This window comes from Typopeltis vanoorti, chromosome 1, assembly GCF_054136105.1.
Source record: "Typopeltis vanoorti isolate ZY-2024b chromosome 1, IOZ_Tvanoo_1.0, whole genome shotgun sequence".
NCBI classification, from domain to species: Eukaryota; Metazoa; Arthropoda; class Arachnida; order Uropygi; family Thelyphonidae; genus Typopeltis; species Typopeltis vanoorti.
Window position 1 is genome coordinate 68,149,743 of NC_143549.1, and position 27,661 is coordinate 68,177,403.

Here is a 27,661-nt window from a genome sequence, read left to right on the forward strand (position 1 = left end):
AATGAAGTGGTACACCAGTTGGCAACTCATATAGGTAAATATGACCTCTCCATTGCTTCTGCCCTAGTATCACCACTCTGGGTCTGCCTCCAACTGACGAGACCTCAATAAAGGTCAAAACTGGTCTGGGTAGTGACCCTTACCGTAATGCATAGCAGTATATGTGTCTGCAAGGAGATGTGCTTTGCATTATGGGAGATACTGAGACAAGGAGTGATGAGAGCTTGAACTACCTTTGCTACAAGTTGCCAAGGGATGTACCACCTTACCTCTGTCCTGAAGATAGTTTCAGGTGCAAACTTTGTTTGCATACACTTGGATAAAGGATTAAACTAAATTTATTATAGTCCAACCAAGTGAAAAATAAACTTCCAACACAAGAACAGGGCACTTCATAGGCTCCTGGATGCGATAAAGGGGAGATTCTGTCCTTGGGTGAACAGATGAGAGCTGCTAATTTCCCATATGGTTTAAATATGTTACGTAGTTCATGTTATATCTTTTCAGATGTGCCTTTAATGTATGGGATGGTGACAGTTTTGTTGTAGTCTTCTGTGATAGACAGTTGGGGGAGGGGTTTCTCGGGAGCTTTTGGTATTTTGTCTATTTTATGGGATTATAGCCATTGTCAAGAAGGTGTGACATAAGTCTGTGAGTTCAGCAGTGAGAGCAATGTCATTGGAATAAATTGCTCTAGCTCTGTGGATTAGTGTTTTTAGGATGCCATATTGTTGAGATGGGTGATGATGTGATTGTTTGTGTAAATATCTCCCTGTATGTGTGGGTTTTTCTATAAACCATGAATGATAGGGAACCATCTGGAAGACGTGTGATTAGTGTATTCAGGAAGGGCAGACAGTTATTAGTTCCAGTTCCACTGCAAAGTGGATTTTGTGTGTTGGCTATTTAAATGTGCTGAGAATTTATCCAATGTGTCTGGGCCATGTGACCAAATAGCAAGCACATCACCAGCATAACATAGCCAAAGACTTGGTTTAAGCATGGCTGTATTGATAGCTAGCTTTTCAAGTGTTCAATGTAGAAGTTGGTGAAGGTGGGATCCCGTTGCTATCCCATCTACTTGTTTGTATATTTTCCCTTTTCATGTAAAATAACCTGCCTGTACTGTAAATTTAAATAGTTGAAATTCATCAGGGGGAAATTGTGACTTTAGTAAATCAAGGGTTTCAATTAATGGAATATTTGTGAATAGTGAAGTGATTTCAAAACTCATCATTATGCTTGAACTTTTTAAGGTATGGTTTTCTAAAATACTTTTTAGTTGGGTAGAATTTTTAACAAAAGAGGGAGAGTTGTTTGTGAGAATTCTTAGTAGCTTGGCTAAATGTCTAAAGGCACATCTGAAAAGATATCTAGAGTGCTTAATAAATATCAACTATGCACCGTATTTAAACCATATGTGAAATTAACAACTCTCATCTGTTCACCCAAGGGCAGAATCTCTCCTTTATCAAATCGAGGAGTCTATGAAGTGCGCTGTTTGTGTGCTCGAGCTTACTACATGTTAGAAGTTTATTTTGCACTTGGTTAGACTATAATAAATTTAGTTTAATCTTTTATCCAAGTGTAGGCAAAGTTTGCACCTGAAAATATCTTCAGGACTGAGGTAAGTAAGGTGGTGCAACTCCGAGCAAACGTAGATCAAGCTCTCATCACTCCTTGTCTCCGTATCTCCCATAATGCAAAGCACATCTCCTTGCAGACATGTATACTGCTATGCATTAAGAGAAGGGCCATTACCCAGACCGGTTTTGACCTTTATTGAGGTCTCGTCAGTGGGAGGCTAACCAAGTAACCAATAAAATAGCCTAACCAGGTGCAAAATAAACTTCCAACATCTTTCTCTAAATCCAGTGTAATTCAATAATAAGGTGACCTGTTGGCAACTTGTATAGGTAAATATGACATCTCCTATTGCTTCTGCTTTAGTATCTCCACGTTTGGGTCTGCCTTCCACTGATGAGACCTCAATAAAGGTCAAAACCAGTCTGGGTAGTGGCCCTTCCCCCTGCTTACTGTAGTATCCAACTTTTTCAAACACTCTGGATACTACAGTAAGCAGGGCTTTATTTATATTATTTTAAGTACTATGTTTTCTGTTGGTGAGAATTTAATATTTATTTAATGATTATTTGTATTCATTGTTATGCATTTGTTATTGAAAGAAAGGTATGTATTAGAAAAGATAAAATGTTAATCAATATTCTATAGTTGACTCTCACAACAACAAACCTGTAGAAACCATATGAATAATTTGTTATAGCGGATAGTTTGCTATAAGGGATTTTTTATTTTATATTTTTATTTATTATTATATATTATTATTTATTTATTATGAAATGAAGTTATGAATAGCATTTGAGAGAATGTGGATTACAGAGGTTGGTGGATAGGAGGAAAAGAAGAGATATGATAGAGACATTCAAGTTAGTTAAGGGATTTTATCAGATTAATACAGAAGGAATTATAAAAAGAGTGACTGTTAAGATGGGAAGCACATGAGAGATCATCCCTGAAAGTTATATAAAGATGTGATGAAGAAGGGTATGAGGAGTAGATTTTTTATGTGGAGAGTTGTTAGTGAGTGGAATGCATTGCCAGAGTGCATTGTGAATGCAGGGAGTGTAAATAATTTCAAAGTTCATTATGATAGACATTTTGCTGGTTGAGTGGGCCTCCCACGATGAGTCTATTGAATCCATAGAGGTTACCAAAATAATAATAATAAAAACCATCATGTGTATGTAAGATTTACTCAAAATTAGATCTTATTTGTTGAACACAGAACTGTGATCACAATATTGTGACCTAAGCATCATATCTGTGATTTCCAGAAATGATTTTTCTGGAAATCGAAGGCGAGTTAGCCAATCTCATATGGAGGTAGCAGGGTTTTTCTCCCGGAAACTCGGGATTTTTCATTCCACAGAGAAATCGGCCCTTCAGAACACACACAATTTACAGACAAAAAATACTAGTTGTGGTGGTGGGTGGTAGATGGCATTGATGGAGATGATTGGTAGTAGAGGTTTGGTGTAGTGGTGGAGACAGTTTGTATAGTAGGTGTCCTCCTGTGACGAGTCTTCGGACTCCTTGGAGGTGTCATGAATAATAGCAATTTGCTTAACTCAGTTTTTTGGGCCTTGTGTGTAGTGAGTGTTTTAGCAGTGCTTATCTACCATACTGCAATAATTTTGAATGCACTGTTTTGCAGTATGATAATATGCTACTGTCAAAGATTGTTCCAGTGAGCTTTATTTGAACTTGGATTTGAAAAGATTAAACTACTTGCATTTATCCCATTAGTATTGAAATAACGCAAGGCCCAATGAAACTTGAAGAATGGGTTTATCCCAAATATAGACTGAGCCTGTTGATTAATCTTGACAATATGTATTAGAACACAGGCTGATAAGTAAATAATTAATATGACTTATTGTGCTGATATTTCACTGGTATTCTAACCAGCATCTTCATTCAGAGCACAAAAAACAGTTTGTCACAGTGTGCGAGACAACAACAACAATCTGATGTAACAATGGGACTAGTTAGAACAATTGTAGCTGCAACACAAAGACTCAAGTCCTAATTAGGCACCATCTATGTTAAAAAAAAAAAAAAAAAACGCGAGAGATAACAGATATTAGTTATGTTTTAAGATGACTGTCTCCCAAATCTTAGGCAAATTTATACAGCCATACTTGTTGAGGTTCAGAGTATGTTTCAAGGCTTCTGTTGATTCTAAGAACAATCTCTCTCTTTCTCTCTGACTTGTAAAAGCTTCTGTGCAGTACTTTAATAGTTTTCTTTCAGTTGATCCTGTGTGCAGCAGTATCTAAAGCATGGGCTGCTAGACGTGACTTGCCATAGCAATAGTGCCGGATGTATTTTCTGTGTTTACTGAGGCAGATGTCCATAGTTCTTCCTGTTTGACCGTAGTAAGCTTGATCACATGAACAGGTAACCTCATGGACTCCTGGATGTGATAAGGTAGAGATGCTGTTTTGGGGTGAATGGATGAGAGTAGTAAATTTGACATATGGTCTAAATACGGTGTGTAGTTGATGTTTATTGAGCACTCTAGATATCTTTACCAATGTGCCTTTAATGTGTGGGATGGTCACTGTTTTGCTATAGTGTTCTCCATGATGAACAGTGGGGGGGGGGGGAAGGGGTATTTCTGGGGAGCATTTAGTATTTTGTCTTATCTTATGGGGAATATAGCCATTGGCTAAGAAGGCGTGGTGTAAGTGAGCGAATTCAGCAGTAAGAGCATTGTCATTGGAACAAATTGCTCTTGCCCTGTGGGTTATCGTTTTTAGGATACCATACTGTTGGATGATGGTGTAATTGTTTGTGTAAATATCTCCCTGTTTGTGTGGGTTTTCTATAAACTGAGAATGATAAGGGACCATCTGGAAGATGTGTGATTAATGTATCCAGTAAGGGCAGACAGTTGTTAGCTTCCAGTTCCATTGTAAAGTAGATTTTTGGGTTAGTAATTTATTATCATCTGTCACCTCCGACTCATTGTGAGATGGCACTCCATAGAACTCACTATCTCCGCTGTCTACACACACACACACACACACAGAGCATCTATTGCTGAACAGGTATTTTTTGTCTCTGAATTGCATATGTGCTCTAGTTGATTTGCTATATCCACAATGAACCACCCAATTTCTCATGAGTTAAAAAACCTCTTCTATATCTGTATGAGATCAACTAACTTACCTTCAGTTGAAAAAGCCATTATAAAGAGTTCTCATCATGACTAAAATTAAACTTGAGATCTTTTCCAGTCAAAGGGCACAATATCCTGTTGTTCATCCAATTGTGCTATAGAGACACTTAATGCATTGAAAAATTTTGGTTCAATTTTTTAGGGGTTGCTGTATGACTTGCTTTATTAGACACTTTAAACCACAAGATGGCATTGAAATTGTATTTCCAGGTTAGTTTCTTCTTTGTTGTAAGAAAAACCTTGGGGGGGGGGGAACATCCCATAACCTCTAAGAACAGATTGTCTGCCTTTTCTGAAAAAAGGCCTAAGAAATTCCTCTTTTCACAGTAGTGGTTTGACTCCAAGTTGCTCATTTTTGTATAACTTGCTTAGAGCGGACATAGGTTTGAAATCGCTTCTATAAAAAGAGGATTTTAAAATCTATTAATTATATATGACAGCTGAAATAAGAGAGCCAAAAGCTTCACTTCGGTGATGCACAATTATTCAAATTTAGTGGATATTGAATCCAACATTATTTCAAAGCCGAATAGAGAAACTACAAGAGTTTCGTACCGAATATAGAAACTATAAAGGTTTCGGTGGATCCAAGCATAAGCAAACCTTTCATGACAGGGACAACTCCTAGTAAAGGTGGAGCAAGATCTGATCACTATCCTTAGTATTTCCCATAATGTAAAACGCATTTCCTAGCAGACGTGTGATGTTATACATTTTAGGGGGGGGGGGGTCACTACCAAGACCAGTTTCGACCTTTTTTGAGGTCTTGTCAGTGGGAGCCAGACCCAGATGTATGTAAATACTCAGGTTGTAGTGATGTAGAGCTTATACTTTACATACGAGTCGCCAAAAAAGGTGTCACATCACAAAAGGCACCCAGAATTACTGAAATAAGAGAGCCAAAAGGCTTCACTTCGGCAATGCACAATTATTCAAATTAAGTGGATATTGAATCCAACATTATTTCAAAGCCAAATAGAGAAACTACAAGAGTTTCGTGCTGAATATAGAAACTATAAAAGTTTTGGTGGAAAAGCTCTGCATCACTACAACCTGAGTATTTACATACATCTGGGTCTGGCTCCCACTGATGAGACCTCAAAAAAGGTCAAAACTGGCCTGGATAGTGATTCCCCCACCCCTCATAATGTATAACATCACACATGTCTGCTAGAAGATGTGTTTTACATTATGGGAAATACTAAGGATAGTGATCAGAGCTTGTTCCACCTTTACTACGAGTTGCCCCTGTCATGAAAGGTTTGCTTACGCTTGGATCTGCTGAAACTTTTGTATTTTCTATATTCGGCACGAAGCTCTTGTAGTTTCTCTATTCGGCTTTGAAATAATGTTGGATTCAATATCCACTTAATTTGAATATACGAGGGCTGTTCAATAAGTAATAAGACTAATTTTACTGTTGCGAAACCACTCATCACAATATTAATTTCTGTGGAATAAAGAAATGTTGCTGTCAGTATTAACAAAAGAGGTTGATAGATGGCATCTATGGGCTGATGTGCCAGAGTGTCATGTGACTAAACACAAGCTTGTTTCGGCACACCTACGAGCCGCGAACAGTTGTCGAAATGGAAGCGTCCTTGGAACAGTGTTATGCGATTAAATTTTGTGTGCGTTGCAAAAATTGGCATCGGACACTTTTAACATGATACGCGAAGCTTTCCACGATGAAGCAATGTCGAGGGCAAGTGTTTTTCGTTGGCATAAAACTTTTAAGGAAGGAAGGCAAAAATTGGCTGGTAAAGTTATGACCATAATGTTTTTTGATTACGAAGGCATTGTTTACCAACGCGCTGTAGAACCCGGGAATACTGTAAACGGCTCATACTATGCAGATGTTTTACAGACAGCGGTACAGCACGTCAAAAGGAAGCGTCCATTGCTGAAGAATGGCTTCTTATTGCACCACGATAATGCAAGGCCACATATTGCTGGTTGTGTAGTAGACGTTTTGCAGAAGAACAACATAGGTATCCTACCACACCCTCCATACAGTCCTGATCTCACACCATGCGATTTCTGGCTGCTTCCTCAGCTCAAGAAACCACTAAGAGGCCACCATTTTGAAAGCAACAAAGCACGTGTAAAAGCTGCGGAGGCGGTTTTGAAAGAACTCTCAAAAAACGCACTTTCACATGTGTTTAAGAAGTGGACGCAACGTTGGGACAAATGCATTGCATCTCACGGCAGTTACTTCAAAAAAGACCATGTAAATGATGACGATTAAAGGTAATCTATTTTCTGTATAAATATAGTCTTATAACTTATTGAACAGCCTACGTATATGACAGTATTACCATCTCAACTTTCCTGACTACTTCTTCCATGATGTTTTCCACTTCAGAATCTACATTTTTAGAAGCTTATATCCATTACAATATTATGTCAGAGATTGCCTAATTTGGTATTCTTCCCCCCTTTCATTTTCAGTTCTTCCTAGCTCAAAATGAAGGTTTAACAGTAGCATTCCCAGTACTGAATCCTGTGGAACTCTCACTTGTAATCTTCGCTCCTTGATACTGCTTCCCCATACATAACTCTGGGATATCTATCAGAAAGCCAATTACCAATCCACTTAGCTATCCCAATATCTAAACCTGTGTGTTGCAACTTAAGTATTAACTTATGTGGCATCCAATCAAATGCTTTTGCAGAATCCAGATAAATAACAGTATATGCATTTCCTTTATCAGCTGCACTTATTTATTATAAAAAGACAACCATATTGCTAAAAAAAAACAAGAACATCCCTTGACAAATCCATGCTGTTCTTCATAAATAATGTTACTAGGCAGATTAAGGTACCCAGTTCTGTATACTGGGAAAGAAAGAAATAATATACCAGTTGGTATTTTATTTCTTCTTACTAGTTTTTTTTTTCCTTCCAAAATCTTAACAACTATAGAAGAAATACAAACCGGGCTATCATTTGTTATCTGTACCTCCATTCTACCACCGAGTGGCATAAGAACACATTATCATTGTTGCAGTTGCCAAGGGCATCAGCGGCAGGGTATTTTACTCAATTATCAAAATTGTCATATTGTAAAATATGCTTAGCTATGAATTTGCCAGTGGTACTAAAAGCCTAGCTATGATGCTTCTACCACCATGACAAATGAATTATATTTAAAGACAGAAACCAACATTTGCAATAGAGTATGGAACCAAAATCTATTCTAATAGTATATTGAAATACATATAAACACTGCTTGCCTTTTAGAAAGATACTTTTTTCTACTGTTTTTCTACTATGCAACTTATTTTTTCTCCCTTGGCCATTCCTCACTGTAAAACATAATGTAATAATAACATGATTTGGTTTTCTTCATTCTTTATAGACTTGTGACAGGAAGCAGACTGTCACAAGTCTATAAAGAATGAAGAAAACCAAATGGAAATTTTATCCAAGTATTCATTCTTCTCACTCTCTTGTGGTGCATCCTATTAATATCTACTTAGCTGCAAAATGACCAAAGCAATGACATTATCTTATTCTCCTTCTACTCCTTAAGAACTCATCCACTTGAAAACTTTTACTAACAACCAGGTCAGTTTCTTAACACATTCTCCTAAAACACTGATAAAATCTCATCTACTCCCACTGCTTTAATAACATCTAGAATGCTCACTCTTCATTCACTTTTCATCCTTCTCCCTCCAGGAATAAAATGTGCTTCACCTGGAATTAAACAGCTCCACATGTCATTGGCATTAGTCATCCAGTTACCACCACCCAGGGATTAAGTGGATAAGTAACAATATTATTATTATTATTAAACAAGACCTCATGGAGTCAAAGACTCATCTGGGAGGTCCTTTTATCACAACCAATATAAAGCAGATGCTCAAAAAAAAAAAAAAAAAAAAAAAAAAGCATTGTGGGAAGAACATAAACAAACAGGTGATCAGCATTCTCATGAGCAATATAATGCACAAGCAAGAAGTGTTACAATTATGATGAGGAAGACTAAATTAGATTTTGAGAGAAAATTAGCTAAGCAGGCCAAAGTAAATTCAAAAGTTTTTTTGCTATGTTGCAAGGAATATAAAGAATGATTATGGAAACAAAACTTTAGTCACTGTTGATGAGAGGAAAGTGACAGAAGCAGAAGAAATAGTTCAGTTACTAAGTGATCACTTCACAATGATATATTATCCGATGGTGAATTTGCAGTTATGATGTGAGAATTGAGGTAAGTGATCTGGATGTACTCAGTAGATAGAAAAATATCAATATGAATGCAGCAGTGGGCTGTGATGGTATGTTAGCTTGTGTGCTATGAAAAGGTGCAAGTGAACTGACAGTGCCTCTGACAAAGTTGTTTAATCTAAGTCTTGGCTCTGGCAAAGTTCCAAGAGCAAAGAGGGTAAGATAGTTCCATTACATAAAGATGGCTCCAACCAGTTAGTATCTCTGGAGTGGCAGTTAAAATATCGGAAAAGGTGGTTAGAAAGTAAAATTCAGGAATGGGTGAATAGGAACATGAAACTCTACAGAGGGCAGCATGGAGGTCCAACCTCAATAATTTATTAACATTTCATAATAAGGTGACAGTAGAATTATTATTATTATTCAGGCCTCCATGAAGTCAAAAGACTCATTGTGGGAGGTCCTTCCTAAGAAACACAAAGTCTATCATACCATTCCTTGAACTCATTGACCGTTCTCGCTCTCACCACTCCATCAGGCAATGCATTTCATGGTTCAACCATCCTCCATGCAAAGAAACCACTCCTCACCCTCTTGCTCACAGTTTCCTTTCTTAACTTCCAGGGATGGCCTCTTGTCATTACTCTTTCCTGCTGTTCAACCAAGCGAAAGAACTCCCCAGTGTCAACCCTGTAACCACCTCTCAACAGTTTAAAATTCTCAATCATATCACTCCTCCTCCTTCAATCCACCAAACTCTGCAGTCCACATTCCCTCAGCCGATCCTCATAACTATCATTGCACAGTCCTGAAACTATCTTTGTTATCTGCCTTTGTACCCTTTCCACAGTTAATTTATCCCCTTCAAATCCTGGGGACCAAATCTGAGAACAATAGTCGAAGTGTGGTCTGATCAGGGTCTCATACAACAGAATGATAACTGTTTTATCTCTGCAGGTCAGTGCCCTTCTCATTATTGCAGCAATCCTCTGTGTTACCTTCACCACCTTTGCAATATGTCCCCTAAATTTCAAGTTTCTATCAATCATCAAACCCAGATCTCTTGTCTCTCCTACTTCCTCAGTTTAACTCCTCCCATAGAGTATGCAGCGTCCCAAACCTCAAGACCTTACATTTTGCTGCATTAAACTGACACTCCCCCATTCATTTGCCCATCTATCTAGCTTATTCAAATCCTCTTGCAGGGCTGCTGCATCTACACTATTACTAATAACCCTTCCCAGCTTCCCATCATCCACAAACAACCGAATATTCCCTTGCAATCCACGGACAATGTCATTGATATAAAGGTTAAACAGTATAGGTCTCAGTACTGAGCCCTGTGGGACCCCACTTGTAATCCTCTGCTTCCTTGAAACTGCTCCACCATACACAACTCTCTGATACCTATCGGACAGCCAATCCAGTTGACCAATTTGACATCCAGACCCATGTGCTGCAACTTAAATATTAGCTTATCATGTGGCACCCTGTCAAATGCCTTCGCTAAGTCTAAGAAAATGGCAGTATATGCCTTTCCCTCATCTAATGCTCTTGTAACTTTATCATAAAAGGCTAGCATATTGCTAAAACAAGAGTGCCCCTTCATAAATCCATGTTGACTCTCACAGATAACATTACCCTCATCTGCCCAATGCTGTATATGGTTCTTCACTACTTTCTCCAAGATCTTACTAACTACTGATGATACACAAACTGGTCTATAATTAGACACTTCCAGTCTGCTACTGCCCTTATGCAATGGCACTATCTTACCTTCCTTCCATTCCACGGGCACCTTTCCCGCAGCCAGACTTTCATTGAAAAGCCAGGTTCAAAGGCACTATCAGTTCCCTAGCACATTCTCTCAAAACTCGTGGTGAAATACCATCCAGTCCCACAGCTTTACTGACATCCAGAGTACTCAGTATCTGAAACACACTCTCCTCCTGTACCTCCAGACCTCGTACCAGTCCTATCCCTCTAGCATTAAAACTGACTCCTCTAGGATGAAATACTCCAATAAAGTGTTCATTGAACAATTCTACTATGTCATCTGCATCAGTCACTCTATTCCCATTTTTATCCCACAGTCATTTCGCCTCCTACTGGCCATATATCTAAAAAATTCCCTAGGATTCTCTTTAGATCTTAAGGCTAATCTCCTCTCATATTGCAGCTTCGTCTTTCTTACCATACTAGTCACTCTTCTGGCCTGTGTCTTATACTCTTCATGCATTTTCTCTTCACCTGTCTCCTTATATCTCTTTCACAGCCTCTTTTTCGCATGCAATTCCTGTTTAATATTGTTTGTCATCCACTTTACTCCAAATTGTGTCCTCTTGTTCACTCATGGTATACAACTTACCATTGCTGCTAACAAGTATTCTTTCATAATTTCCCATGCACTAATGATATCCCGGCCTTCCAATTCCTCCCTCCATGAAACTTCCCCAAGTTGACGTCTTAGACTATTATAATCACCTACCTTATAATTCCACATACATTCCCATTTCTTTGATACTCCTGCATGTCTATTCATTTTCCAAGTCAAAACCATATGGTCACTCTCTCCAACTGGTGGGAGAGATGTCATCTCGGTTATTATCAACTCTTCTGATGCTATAACCAAATCCAAAACTCTTGAACCTCTTGTTCCCTCTATTACATGTTTCCTAAGACATTTGTCCCTCAAGAATTCTAGAAATTCCATTCCCTTATTGCTACATGCATCTTCCTCTCCCCAGTTTATACTACTGTAGTTAAAATCTCCCATAACAATCATTCTTCTTGCACTTGCCAAACTCAACTGTCTAAACATTTCCTGGTCCCCACCCTCTGTACTCCTGGGTCTGTAGCAACACCCCACTAAATATCCTGTTTTGCCCACCTCTACCTCACACCAAAAACTATATGTGCATGAGACCGGTTAACTCACCTTTCGAGGAAAGAGACTAGATAAAGGTTCCTCACGTCTTGGACGAGAGTCGAACCGAGGTCTTTCCAACCAGAGGGCTTCGTCCATATCAACTGAGCTACGGAGGCTCCCAAAAGCAATTAAACTGGAGGAGTCAAGGCTCGAACTCGAGACTTTTCACATGCGAAACGAACGCTCTACCACTGAGCTACGCCCCCACCTCCAGGCACTGTCAGTTCCCTAGCACATTCTCTGTAAAATTCTCTGTAAAGTCCCACAGCTTTACTGACATTCAGTATTCAATTTAACCAATCAGAATTGGTTAAAGGAAATGGCTACAGTATGCTTTGCTGGATTTTACAAAGGCATTTGACAGAATAATGCATGGAAAATTATTACAAAAGTTAGAGCAAATAGGAAAATAGGAATGGATATGTGGTTGATGGCATGGATAGGGGCCGCATCAGAGGGTGGTGTTTGGAGTGGAATCAAGGCAGAGATACAAAGCCTCAAGGCTCTAAACTAGGGCCACTACTCTTTAATTTGTATATTTATGATATAATGGAAGATTTGAGGGTGGAATATTCACTTGTTTGCTGATGATGCAAAACTGAGGAGGGCAATAGTTGATAAAGTTAATATAGATATCTTGTCGGATGATTTAAATAAACTGGCAGCATGGGCAAAGGACAATGGTTTTGTCAATTTAATGTTATAATGCACTTTGGGATGAAAGGATTACATACTTTGTTCATATTCATAGTAGTAGATTACAGGAAATTGATGAGGCTAGGGATCTGGGAGAGGAGTGATGGAGGATGCAGATTTGAAATTCAGAAGACATAGCAAGAGGTGGCAAAATAGCTCAGAGGATTACTTTGATGTTGAACACATTAACAAGTATAGATAGGGAGGTTATTATCCTTCTTTAAGGCTATGATTCGGCCACATGTTGACTACTGTGCACAGATTTGGTCACTTGCATTGCTTGGGGATTGGGAGGTGGTGGAGAGGATTCAGAGACGAGTAACCAAGTTGGTGACAGGCCTGTGAAATGTTCTCTATGAGGATAGATTGAAAATGTGTGTGTGTGTGTGGGTTGCAGAGTTTAGCTGACAGGTGGAGGAGAGGAGATATGATAGAAATTTAATAAGTTATTATAAGATTGACACAAAAGGAATTTTTCAATTCATCAGGAGTATGTAGAAAACAAGGGGTCATGTGAGAACAAACTCTTACACTTGGAAATTGTGTAAGAGTTTGTTCTCAGTCCTGATTATATTTCAGGTGCAAACTTTGTTTACTTACACTTGGATAAAGGATTAAACCATGTATATAATTGGTCGCTTAATTTATAGTATAACCAAGTGGAAAAACTTCCAACAGGTATCTTTAATCCAGAGTATTTTAATAATACAGTGTGACACCTTTTGGCTGCTCATAAATGAAAATATGACTTCTGCATTACTTCAATGTTATATCACCTCTGGGTCTGGCCCCCACTGACAAGACCTCAATAAAGGTCAAAACCGGTCTGGGTAGTGACCCTTCTCATAATGCATAGCATTATTCATTTCTGCAAGGATATGTGCTTTGCATTATGGGACACTAAGGCAAGTGATGTGAAGTCATACCACCTTTGCCACGAAATTACCCAGCTTGAAATTACTTCAGATGCAAACTTTGTATGCTTACACTTGGATAAAGGATTAAATCAGGTATATATAATTTCTTGGTATGTTTAATTTAAGAGTTTGGTTAGTAAGGGTGATTTACTTGAAAAGTGGTGAATGAGTGGAATGGGTTTTCAGAGGTGGTTGTGAGTGCCCAACAGTAAATAAGTTTAAGGAGATGTATGATAGGTATTGTGTTAATGGATAGTGCAGGTCTTCAGCAATGAGTCTTTTTGACTCCATGGAGTAGCTATTTAAATAATAATAACTAGCTTCCATGTAGTACTGATCTCTCTCTCTATCTCCCTCTTCAAATTTTTCCATCCACTGTGCTGATTTCAAAGTCTATTATAGCCATTTACCTTATAATGCCACATGAGTTTCTTTCCTCATGTTTGATATATTATTATTATTACCACCGGAAAATCACCTGGAGAAGATCAGCTAGGTTCAGAACTATATAAATATGCAGGAACAAGATTCAAAGAAAGACTCTTATTATTTTTAAATAAAATTTACTCAACTGGTATCCCCCCAATAGAATGGAAAAAAGCAATTGTGATTCCTATCTTTAAGAAAGGTAATAGAGATGACCCTAAAAACTATAGAGGTATCAGTGTACTAAATTCCTGTTACAAAATATATAGCAGAATCTTAAATAACAAACTAATGAAATATTCTGAAAACTTTATTCTAGAGCTACAGAATGGATTTAGAAAAGGATGATCATGTATAGACCCAGCCTTTTGCCTAAAATTAATAATAGAGAAAAGAAGAGAATATAATTTAGAAACACATATTGCATTTATTGACTTTGAAAAAGCATTTGACAAAGTTAAAAGAAACATATTATTTAACATATTAAAAGAAAGACAAAATACCAAATAATATCCTAAAAGCTATCACAAGTATATATGAAAATAATCAAATACAAATAAGATTAAATCACGAGCTATGATATACAAGAGAGATAAACCAAGGGGGCCGACAGGGATGTCCCCTCTCAGCAACTCTTTTTAATATCTATTTAAATGAAATAATAATAAAATGGAGTAAAAATTTACATCAAGGAATTAAACTTTCATCTACAGTTAACTTAAACACTCTCCTCTTTGCAGATGACCAAATAATAATTACAAATTCTGAAGATAACTTACAGAAAGCTATTTTAAATCTAAATGAGATATCCAAAGATTATGGTATGATAATATCAACGGAAAAATCAAAAACTATGGCCTTTAAAGGACAAGATCAGCAAGAACTAAAATAATAATAGATAACAAGATCTTAGAACAGGTGAATTCATTTAACTACCTAGGATGTATGATCACATATGAAAATGAAAAAGATATAAATGTAAAAATTGCAAAATATTTAAAAATAACAGGTGTAATTAACTCTATATTTAAACCAAACCTAGTTCAAAAACAAACCAGGCTAAAAGTATACAATACATTAGCCCTATCAGTCTTAATGTATGGAAGCAAAATCTGGACAATAAAACAAAAAGACAAACAAAGATTAACAACAGCAGAGATGAAGTTTATGAGAAACACTGTAAAGTATACCCTATTTGATCACAAAAGAAATGAAGAAATTATGAAAGAATTAAACCAAGAACCAGTAATAGAAAAAATTGAAAAATATAAACATAAATGGATGGAACACGTTCAAAGAATGAAAACAGAAAGATTACCAAAACAAGCCTTAAAGTACAAGCCATTAGGAAAAAGAAAACCAGGACGTCCTCTTAAACGATTCAACGATGACTTCTAAGGCAGGAACAGGCCTTGCTAGGCCTAAATCCTTGATACGTATGATGATGATGATGATTATTACCACCCCAAGACCTCATGAAATCAAAGACTCATCTGGAAGGTCCTTTTATCACACACATAGCTCATCATACCATGTTTTAAACACATTCAAACTCTTTGCAGACACCACATTCTCAGGCAAGGCATTCCAATCATTCACAACTCCGCACAAAAAAAAACCTGCCTCTCACTCCCCTATTCACACCCTCTTTATACGGTTTCCAGGGATGACCTCGGGTTCTCCCCTGATCTCCCACTATTCTCTGTAAAATATCTGCATGCCTATTCTTTCTTGAGCTGGAGAAAGAATGTCACTGTCCCCCAACTTGGGGACAAGTGTGACTAGTCATATTCTTTGATTGCATAATCAAATCAAATTGATTCTTATCTTTTCTCTACCACATGCTGCTTAAGATTTTTGACCATCAAGAATTCCAGAAATCCAGCCCCTTTACTACTGTCTCCTGATTCTTCTATACAATTTATATTGTTAAAATTCCCCCTAATAGGCATTTGTTTCCTACTTATTTCTCTACTAAATATGTCTTGCCCACCTCTACTGCACACCATCTGAAGCCATCCTTACTGACTCAATACCCTGAGAGGACACACCTCATCAATTGTTATAAGTAACACTATCATTTATGCTCCCCATCCTTCTGAAATATGCTATATATCCTTTAACTTCTGGCATTATTATTATTTCTTATTTATTATACCTGTCATTTCCTTATTCTCTTTAAAGCAAGTTTTGCTGATACTAATAACCTTTGTGCAGACCTATCTATCAATGCTACAAATTCATTCCCTTTATTCTTGGTATTTCTCCTGCATTTGTGTATAGAATAACTATACATTTCTAATATTCCCATAACAACTGTCATTACTTTTTCCCAGATTTAATAACCCTGTCATCTTAATAAAAAGAATTCTCTGAGATATTGTCTTATGAGATGCAGGTCAGCTTGATATGAAGGCAACTGCCAACTATATACAAGTAGCCTAGTCATGAGGATATTTCTCAATGCAAACTTCTGTTTGCTAATGATTTGGTTAAATAAGAATGAATTTGGATGAAGACAAAAATATAATTTCTTGTCATGTATAGTACATTATATTTCAATTAGGTCATGCTTGTGAACAGAAAGTCATGCCTTAGTAATCTATTAACTTTTTATAATAGGGTGACGTCTGTAAAATGATCTCGGTAATTGAGGCTATTCTTTCTGCTTCTGTCACCTACCATCAGCATTCATTAAAGTTCACTCTCATAATCATTCTTTCTTTTATTTACCATAAAGCAAAAGAATTCTTGGAATTTCCTTCAGCTTGGCTAATTTTTCTTGATAATCTGATTTTGCATTCTTTACTATCCTCGTCACTCTTTTAACCTGTGCTTTATGAGCTTGCTGATCAACTTTCTCTTTATATTTCCCCCATGATTTTTTTTTATATTGCATCTCCTGCTTAATGATGATACTCTCCATTTACCTCATTCAGGCTTTCCAACTAACATATTGTGAGTTTGAATCCCACTGAGGATGCAGATGTTTGTGAATCACTTTTAAGTGGTAGATGAATTTTGTCATTCAGCATGAGATTACTGGAAGCCTGAACTGGCTCCAAAGAAGTTCAATGTTTGGTCTCTCTCTCTCACTCACACCTCTTACGACTAACCTAGAGTATGTATGCAGTCTCTCATAATGCTTTCTTTCTTCAAACATCTCTTCACTACTTCTCCATTCACGTGGACATGAAAACTCACATGTTTAGTAACTCCCACCCCCAAGTCAAGACTTCACAATGAATCTCCTCAACTAGAAGTAAAGTGGCTACCCTGGCTATGCATATATCTTCAAACATGGTCACCAAACCCAGTACTTCTCAAACCCCGAGTCGTCATCATATATTGTTTCAGAAATTATCATTTAGTATTTAAATAAATTCCATTCTCAGGAAGATGGTTTGATGTCATATCTATGTCTTGATAGCTAATAAATGGGGAATAAAACTGAATGTACAACTTAGAAGAATTTCTGCACTGAGTGTTCTAAGCAGGACAGATGCAAGCATACTGGAAAAGAGGCTAAGAAAAACTGTGGAAGTGAAACTAGGAAAAGAACAAACTGGGTTCAGGCCAAATAGAGATTATTAGAATAAATTTTAAGATTGATACTGATAATTTCATAATAAATAATTACTTGGCCTGCACTCAGTATGTTAGCCTGTCAATGTATGTATCAACATCCTCTCTGCACTTTTTTCCCACAAGCCTATAGCAGCAAATAAACAACTTGTAGTCAGTTCTTTCTTAATAGTCAGAAAGTAAATGATAAGAAACAAGAAATTATATATTCATTCTTGTCCTTGACCGATGCATGAACCAACAAAAGTTTGCACTTGATATATATATTCTTTGAACTAAGCTCTTGTATGTAGAGACGGTTCATATCATCAATATGAACCATCAATAGTTCATATCTCCAATATGTACTTTCAGGGATTATACACAATACTCTGACAGTACCATGAAAAGTTTGCACTATTACTCATTTCCTAGCGATTTTCCTCCAAATGAGTATGTCAGGACTCTATAATCAGATCATATATTTAGGTCTTCTGAGACATTTCTTACGATATTAATCCATCTGGATCTCTTGGTTCCAGGACACCAGGATAAGTCTTTATCCTGGTGTCCTGGGGAGAAAAAAAAACTTCTTTTGCTAACTTTTCCTTTCCCATTCTGATCTGGTGACCATATCACCTGAGATATGGTCACCAGTTGATCAGCTGATTGTTAGCAATGTTAAGTTCCTTCCTAATAGGGATGCGTCAAAGTGAGATTTGCCCAAAATAATGAATATTAAGTTTGAAATTTGACCGAAGCATACTGAATTAAATTCAGTGCACTTTTTGAGGGGGGGGGTACACTTTTTAAAAATTGATAAAAAAATTTTTTTATTCAACGTACATTTTTTTTTTTCAAAATATTTATTATATAATTTAATTAATTATGCTTTTGGCCGAATATTCACACTTCAACCAAATGATAGTACTACATGAAAAACTTACCTCATTACTAATTTCCTATCTACAATTTTCTTCCAAATCAATCTGTTACCTGTCAAGACTCCAACATTATTAGATCTTATATTTCTGTCTTCTAAGACACTTTTTACTGTATCAATCCACCTTCATCTTGGTCTTCCTCTGGGTCTTTTTTTCTGCCAACCTGGCAGAAAACATTTATTTTGCTAATCTTTCCTCTCCCATTCTGTTTAAGTGATTAGCTTCGCTAACACATTCCTGAATGCTAACAATGTCAAGTTCTTTCCTAATATCCTTGTTTTTGATATGATAATGCCACTGATGCCATCTGTTAATACCCCTAATCTTTCTCAGGACTCCCATATCTGTGGTCTGTAGTCTTTGGTCAACTGTTCTATTTCTAACCCAGCTCTCAATCCATAAGTTAAAATTGATTTGGATGCTGTCTCGTATACAGCTAATTTAGTGTTTTCACTAATTTCTCTCTTGTTTCATATAAATTTATTCATTTGACTTCCTACCATACCGGGTTTGTTGATTCTTATCTATTTCCATATTTAATTTACCATTATCACTAAAAATTATGCCTCAGTAGCTGAAATGTTTTATTTCTTCTATAGGTTCTCCATTCACAATGCAGTTGATAATTTCAGTGCTTCTGCCTATTTTCATTGCCTTTGTTTTGTTATTGCTGACCTTCATGCCATATCTATTAGAACAGTTATTCAGTTTAGTCAGGGAATCTTGCAGATTTGTACTGAATTTATTTAGATCTCATGATCTGTGCTGATCTACAATTTGAGAATGTGATCTCAAATTACAGATCAGCACAGTGGTAAAAAAAAACACTCAACAGGCATGCTCTAAGAACACAAGTTGACTTATTTGCCAGGAACTTTTGATATGCTTTCTTCTTTTCCTTCACTGCCTGTTTAACTTCCTATGTCCACCATGGAGTTCTGATTTTTCTATCCTTGCAGATAACCTCACCAAATGCCTCTCTGGCTGAGTCAATCAGTGCTTTCTTCAGGGCTTATCACTGAATCTCCAATGTTTTGTTCCTGTTCTCAAACTCTTTCATATTTTCTTGAATAATATTTGTGTATTTTAGTCTACAGTTAATATCTGAGAGCTGCTCAACTTTTATTCGCTTTAAAACTTTCTTATATGTTCTTCTTTTCAATATGAAATTCAATTTTATTCTGCTCAAGATCTAATTAGTGTTCACTTCCAATTTCAAATCCTCTGTACACTTTGGTGTCCTGCACCAGGAAGAAAACATCACCATCAACAATAACGTAGTCAATGAGACTTTTCTTATTCCTTGCCTCTTCTCTCCATGTGAATTTGTGGACATTTTTATGTTGGAACACTGTGTTAATAATAACCAGTCCATGTCCTGAGCAGAAATCCAACAGGTATCTGCCAATATTATTAGCTTTGCTCTTTTCTCCAAATTTTCCCAAAATATAATAAATTTAGTTTAATCCTTTATCCAAGTGTGAGCAAACAAAGTTTGCACCTGAAAGTATCTTCAGGACTGGTTTGCTCACACTTGGATAAAGGATTAAACTAAATTTATTATACTCTAACCAAGTGAAAAATAAACTTTCCCAAAATATTTTTGTATGTCTCACAATCATTGTCAGACATACAAACAAGGTTCACACATTAATTGTGTAAGAGTGTGATTAATAAAGTGGGCAGATGAGGTTCTTTACTTGGAGAGTTATGATGAGTGGAATGGGTTGCCAGAGGTGGTTGTGAGTGCCCCAACAGCAAATAGGTTTAATAAGATGTATGATAGGCATTGTGCTAATGGATAGAGTGGGTCTTCTGCGATGACTATTTTGACTCTGTGGAGTCAACTGCTATAAATAATAATAATATTATATGTAAAGAATAACATTGTAATTTTTCTGTATATAATGTAGACTGGTTTATGCTGTGGCTGCAACTTGCTTATAGTTCCTAAATCAAACAAAGAAATTTTTTATAAATCCTTTGAATGCTTAGCAACAAGCAGTTACAATAAACTGCAAAATGAAATAATGTGAGTAACCTCAAAATATGCTTTCAGATAAAGATTGAGAATCTATCTTATGGGATTAAGTATGTTGACTTTTATTTTAAATATAATAAATTTAGTTTAATCCTTTATCCAAGTGTGAGCAAACAAAGTTTGCACCTGAAAATATCTTCAGGACTGGGGTAAGGTAGTACAACACTGGGCAACTCGTAGCAAAGGTGGACCAAGCTAACATCACTCCTATCTCAGTATCTCCCATAATGCAAAACACATCTCCTTGCGGATATGTATAATGTTATGCATTAAGGAAAGGACCACTACCCAGACTAGTTTTGACCTTTATTGAGGTCTCTTCAGTGGGAGCCAGACCCAGAAGTGGAGATACCAGGCAGAAGCAATGGCGAGGTCATCTTTACCTATAGGAGTTGCCAAACAGTGTGCCATATTTTTATTAAATTACTCTGGATTTAGAGAAAAATGTTGAAAGTTTATTTTTCACTTGGTCCACCTTTGCTACGAGTTGCCCGGTGTTGTACTACCTTACCCCAGTCCTGAAGATATTTTCAGGCGCAAACTTTGTTTGCTCTCACTTGGATAAAGGATTAAACTAAATTTATTATAGTCTAACCAAGTGAAAAATAAACTTTCAACATTTTATTTTAAATGTATATTATAAGAGATCATTGTAACTTATATATTATGTCTAATTATGACTAACTATATACCATGTTACGTGAGCCCTGATAGAATACAATCATTTAAGTTTAGTGACTGTATTGCCTAAATTTAATTTTTATATTAATTTAAAATTTGGTTACACATTGTATAGTTCCTTATATTTCCTTTTCCTGTTTATTATCATAAGTCTTTTCTTTAACATATCAGTCTCTGTATTACTGTTCAAGTGGTGATATTATATTTCGAGTAGTTATATTATATTAATTATATATGTAATATTATAAAGTAAAGATACTAAGATATTATATTCTTGGTTTAATCCTTTATCCAAGTGTAAGCAAACAAAGTTTATGCCTGAAGTATTTTTAGGACTAGGGCAACTCATATATAGAGGCTAATGACTTCACACCACTTGTCATACTGTCTCATAAGGAACCCTTCACTTCCAACAACTATCTCTAATCTAGAGTATTTTAATAATAAGGTGCGATACATTTTGGCCACTCATATATGAAAATATGATTTCTGCATTACAACCTTAGTATCACCTCTGGGTCTGGCTCCCACTGATGAGACCTCAATAAAGGTCGAAACTAGTCTGGGTAGTGACCCTTCCCATAATGCATAGCATTAAACATGTCTGCATGTTTAATGCTATGAGGATATGTGCTTTGCATTATGGGATACTAAGACAAATGATGTGAAGTCATTAGCCTCTATATACAAGTTGCCCTATTCCTGAAAATACTTCAGGTGCGGACTTGCTTACATTTGGTTAAAGGATTAAATCAAGTATATAATATCTCGGTATCTTTAATTTATAGTATAACCAAGTGGGAAAAACTTCCATTTGGTTTAATAAAAGAAAAAATATATATGTGATATTTTTTTCTATATTTTGGTATCGCTTGTATTTCTGTGAACAAGCATCATTGTTGTAATATGTTATCATTTGTATCACTCCATTAATCTTAATAAATTTCAATAATAAAAAAAATTCTGACTGTATAATGAAATTAATGGCATTATAGTGTTACTTTAAGTAAACCATATATGGATTTTATTTGCATTTAGAGTTCAGGAAAAAGTTCTGTACTGGAAAGTTTGGTTGGAAGAGATTTTCTACCTCGTGGAGCTGGGATTGTTACAAGACGGCCTCTTATCTTACAGTTAGTTTATGTTTCTAAAGATGACAATACACATAGATCAGCTGAAAATGGTAAGAATAATATATGTAAATGTTTTATGTATTTTAAAGAAAAATTATTTTGGATATTGGAGAGTGTTAATTAATAACACTGAATAATGATCTGTATCTTTGAAATAGTGCATTGTTATTCTTAGTGAAGTATATTTTATTTGCTTTTTGATTTTGTTCTTTTCCTTTTTAATAAAATTAGAATGTTACTTTGTAATCTGTGTTAGTGATGGATCACAATTCATTTTTAACACCCCCCCCCCCAAAAAAAAAGCTTACCTTGATAAACAATTCCTGTACATTAATAATTAATATTACATTTTGATGAAACAATGAAAGTTGTTAAACTCAGCGATGAGCAGTTAGATATCTTATGTACTATGGGAAGTAGTCTTTTAAAAAAAATACAAAGAAAGATTTTGAAGTGCTGGAATTAGAAAGGTTTGAACTGTAGGCAAATCATAGTGGCTTTCTTTTCAGTGTTAATAAATGTAAAGTTATCCACTTTGCCAGAATGAGATCTGATAGAATATACTGGTGGGATTATGTTGAAACTGGTAAGGTTGGGAATATTGGAGTAATAGCGGATAGGAATTTGAAATTCAAAGGTCGCAGTGCAAAAATTGCATAACTCAAAGAATAATTCTGATGTTGAAATGAACATTAATATATAAGGATAAGGAAGTCATTTTGGCTTTTTACAAGGCCTTCCTTGATATAACTGCACCTGAACTATCGTGTGCAGATTTAGTTTCCTGGGTTCTGCAAGGGGATGAAGAAGCTTTGGAAAGGGAGCAAAGAAGAGTAACAAAGATTATATCAAGATTATGGAATGCAGATTATTAGGTCAGATTGAGAGTATATGGACTGCAGACATTGTAGATAGGAGAAAAGATAATGATGTGATAGATGTCCCTCTGTCATGTCATCCCCTTCTGAAAGCCTTGTATCCTATAATACTTTCAGAAGGATGGCTATATAGACCAAGAAATGAATAGCTGTGTTTATTTACAAATTCCAGGAGTATCAGAAATAAGAGAGAAGAAATTGTTGCATTGATTGAGTTTATGGGCCCAAAAATATAGTTTGACCACAGTTGAGAGAACCGTAGTTGGCAGAGTGCCAAGAAGAGTCAATTCATATTGAATTGACTTTTCTTGGCAGAAAGGAATGTACGATTTTGTCACCAACACGCGAAATCACATGCTGTTTACATAAATTTTTCCAACTGTTATGCAAGCAAAATAGTTACCACTTTAAAAACTAGAATGTTCATAAAAAACATGTAATAATGAACACTCATCTCATGAAACAGATTGATTATCCTATTATCAGAATGGATTCGCCTTCAAAGCATTTGTGACAAAAAAAGAACTCCCTCTTGTCTTGCGCAACTCCCTTTGGGAATAAAAGACATTATAGGGTGTTTATATGTTGTGAGAATTTCAGCCAACTAGACAGGTATAATGCTTGTAAGATTACAGAAGACAAGTACTACTACCATACCTAACAGGTATATATTATGCCTGAAATATTGTGAATTCTGTAATCAAATTTTTTGAGCTGCAGAACTGAAAACCTGAGTTAACGGGGAGGAAAAACCTTGCCAGTGGCAACCATCAATTAACTCAGATGATAGTCGAAGAAAGCATATTGGTAATTGACAGATTGGTAACCAATGCGGAGGATAGAGTTGAATTATTGAATGATCAGTTTTGAGGATGGCAACATCAAGAGAAGCTGGAGTGTAGAGAGTATGGTGGAAGAGGGATTGATTGTGAATGAGCAGGAAGTATATGAAGTATTAAGTAACTTGATATTAATAAGGCAATGTGATTTTACAATATATTACCACATGTGTTGAGGGAATGCTCTGTGGAATTAATGGCACCTTTGGCACAACTATTTTACATAAGTCTTGCAACAGGGCGATTCCCAAAGTAATGGAAGGTGGGGAAAAGTTCTACTTCATAAAGGGGAGAGAGTGGAGAGAAGTGAGGGCTACAAAGATTATAGGCCAATCTATGTGTCTGGAGTTGTTAAGGTATTAGAGAAGTTGGTGAGAACTAGTATTCAGAAGTGGATTGATAATAGTAATATTCTTTTTGATGGTTGTCATTGGTTTGTTGGGGAAAGTCATGTTTCAGCAATCTGTTTACGTGTTACAACAAGGTGACAAACTCGCTCGATAAAGGAGATGCATATACAGTGGTGTACTTCAATTTTTCAAAGGCCTTGATAAACTATTGCATGACAAGCTAGTAGCTAAACTGAAATAGATGGGGTTTGATAACAAACTAGTAGTTGGATGCTGATTGGTTGTTGGACAGGTATCAGCTGGTTGTATATGGAGGAATGGTATCCTAAAAGAGGAAGGTGGAGTGCCACAGAAATCTGTTTTGGGACTATTGTGGTTTAACTTGTGCATTTTGACATTGTGACTGCTTAGCTGGAGATGTACAGATGTTTGCTGATGCAAAGTTGGGAAGGGCAAATGATTGGAGCTATTAGTTTCATGCTGCAAAGTTCAGCGTGTTGAAATTTGGTAATTAAGGTTGGGATGCAGAGTACACAGTTAATGGAGAAATTTCTGAGGAGGTGGAGGAGATGAGCGATTTGGGAGTGACGGTGGACATAGACTTGTAGTTTAGCAGTCATGTTGCCAATATTGTAAGAACATCCCAATGGATTATGGAAATTATGAGGAGCACATGGAAATGCAAAAAAAAAAAAAAAATAGGTTATTGTTCCTCTGTATGATGCTTTGATCAGGCCACATATGGACTACTGTGGTTAGATTTGGTCACCTAGTTTTTGGGGAGGGGGGGGGGGTATGAGGATATATTGGAGTAGGTCCAGAGGAGGTTTGCTAAGTTATGTCAGCTTTGATGGAATGCAACTTACAGTGCCTTGTGAATAGAAGAAGAAGAGAGGATATGATTGAGACATATAAGTTGGTGAGGGATTTCTACTAGATTAATGGTGAGAAAATATTTCATGGTATAGAAGGAGGCAAGGAAGAAACTAGAGGACATCCATGGAAGCTGTATAAGGAAGATGTGAGCAGGGGAGTGAGAATCGGGTTCTTTGTGTGGAGAGTGATTGGTAAGTGGAATGCATTGTCTGAAAGTGTGGTGAGTGCAGAAGCTGTGAATGGATTCGATGATCTTTTAGAATGAGAGAGTATAGACCTCTCACAATGAGTCCTTTGACTCCATGGAGGTGAGATGATAATAATATTGGTTGATGAAATTTTTTATGGATGGAGAGGAGAGGACAAGGAGAAGTTGAGTGTGCATGTTGTTAAGAAAAGGGTGAGAATGAGATTTTTTTTTTCCCAGAGAGCAACAAGTGAGTGGAACAGTTTGCCTTTTGAAGCAGTGAGTGCCTCTAGTGTGAATGAGTGAACAGAAGGTATGATCTCTAGTGTGGATGATGTATGATCTCCCTCAGTAAGTCTTTATTTCCTTAAATGCCTCTTATAGTGATGATAATAGCAATAATAATTTTCTAGAGAAAATGTTAAAGTATGAAACAAACTTTAATACTGTTAGACAGCTTGTTAAAATTAAATAATGCTTAAAAAGAAATAATACTTTCATAAATTCTGTTTTGTGAATCTTTTAATATTAAAAAGATTCACAAATGAATTTGTCACTAAAATATTTTTCAAACAGGTACAATGCATTTGGAAGAGTGGGCAAACTTTTTACATACAAAAAACAAGGTTTACATTGACTTTAATGAAGTAAGAAAAGAAATAGAAACAGAAACTGAAAGGATGGGAGGATCAAATAAGGTGAGTATATTTTATATTTATAAATACAAAAGATACAAAAATTAGGAATACATTGCTTCAGTTATTTTGCAATATTTATTGTATTATAACTTCAACAGTAATTGATTTATCTTAGAATAATATTTAGTCTCTTTCTGAAAGGGATACTTAAGTATTAGGTTGGCAAATAAGTTCGTTCAGTTTTTCAGAGTGGAATGAAACATTTTATTTAATATATATAATCCATGCTAGTCAGTTATATATTGACCCTCTTTATCAATGACCTCTTGCCATCTGTCCACCAACTTCATTATGCCATGTTCCTAAAACTCCTGAGGTTTACTGGCAAAAAACTGATCCAGGTGTCTTTTCACAGCCTCCTCATTAGCGAAGGTTTTCCCGTTCAGAGAATTCTACAACGATCGGAATAAGTGGTAATCGGAAGGTGCTAGGTCCAGTGAATATGGAGGATGCGGCAAAACATCCCAGCCAAGACGTAAAGTTTTACTCAGATTGTTAACGATGTGTGGGATCTGGCATTGTCGTGGTGAAAGACAGCTCTTTTCCAATTTGCCAATGCAGGACGTTTTGTGCTAATTGTATGGGCCAGTCGTGTTAACTGTGAGCAATAGACAGTTGAATCAATCATTCTGCCTGACGGTAACACCTCATAGGGGACAACACCTTTATAATCCCACCACACAGAGAGGATGATCTTCTTTCGGTGCAATCCCGCTTTCGAGGTTGTTTGCGGCAATTCGTTCTTGTGTCCCCATGATCTTTTATGTACCAAGTTATCATACATGACCTATTTTTCAACTTCCGTAATCATTCGCTTCAAAAATGGGTCGTTTTCTTGGCGACGTTGCAGCGAACCACAGATGGATATGCAAGCAGTCAATTCATGCGGCACCCAAGCATTGAGTTTTGAAACATATCCCAGCTTGTACAAATGGTTTTTAATGTTTATATGGGATATGTTCAGTACTGCAGCAATCTCCCACACTGTTTGTGACGAATTTTTGTCGATTATATCCTTCACAACACTCGAATCAACCTCGGTCAGGCAACCGGCATGAGGCAGATCACTGACGACGAAATCTCCAGAACGGAATTTGGCATACACGTTCTGTTAAGGCACCATCCCCATATATGGGCCTCCGCAGCTTGTTTGCCTTTTTCGAAATAAAAAAAGCAAAATATGCTGGTAATGTATGTTATTTCCTTCCACTTCTAAAAATATGTTACATACAAGCAACTGAAGTAGGCCGAATGAAAATTCATCGAAAGGTTATGTGAAATGTCGCCTTTCAACTGCGCAATAGTGTTGCATGGTAGTGGAACAATAGCGACAGCTGAAGCGGCCTAAACTTGTACTAACGCATAAACTGAATGAACTTATTTGCCAACCCAATAGGTTCCAGAATGTTATGAAATTTTCATAGGTTAAGCCAGCAGTCGGCAACCTGCAGCTCCAGAGCCGCATACAGCTCTTTGAATGAATAATTGCAGCTCTTTATGTTATTAAACAATCTATTTTTGAATAATGCAAAATGAATCTAATTTATTAAATTAGAAACTAAA

At 36.5% G+C, this 27,661-nt stretch overlaps 1 protein-coding gene across 2 annotated transcripts in view; it reads left to right on the forward strand.

The window, feature by feature from the left end:
• The window catches only part of Drp1 (dynamin related protein 1), a 265,058-nt gene that overhangs the window by 13,370 nt on the left and 224,027 nt on the right, over positions 1 to 27,661 (forward strand). For both annotated transcript variants that reach the window (XM_090391003.1, XM_090391012.1), the window contains exons 2-3: positions 22,176 to 22,320; positions 25,977 to 26,098. In XM_090391003.1, the coding sequence (XP_090247129.1) occupies positions 22,176 to 22,320; positions 25,977 to 26,098 (267 nt within the window). The remainder of the gene's footprint in view (positions 1 to 22,175; positions 22,321 to 25,976; positions 26,099 to 27,661) is intronic.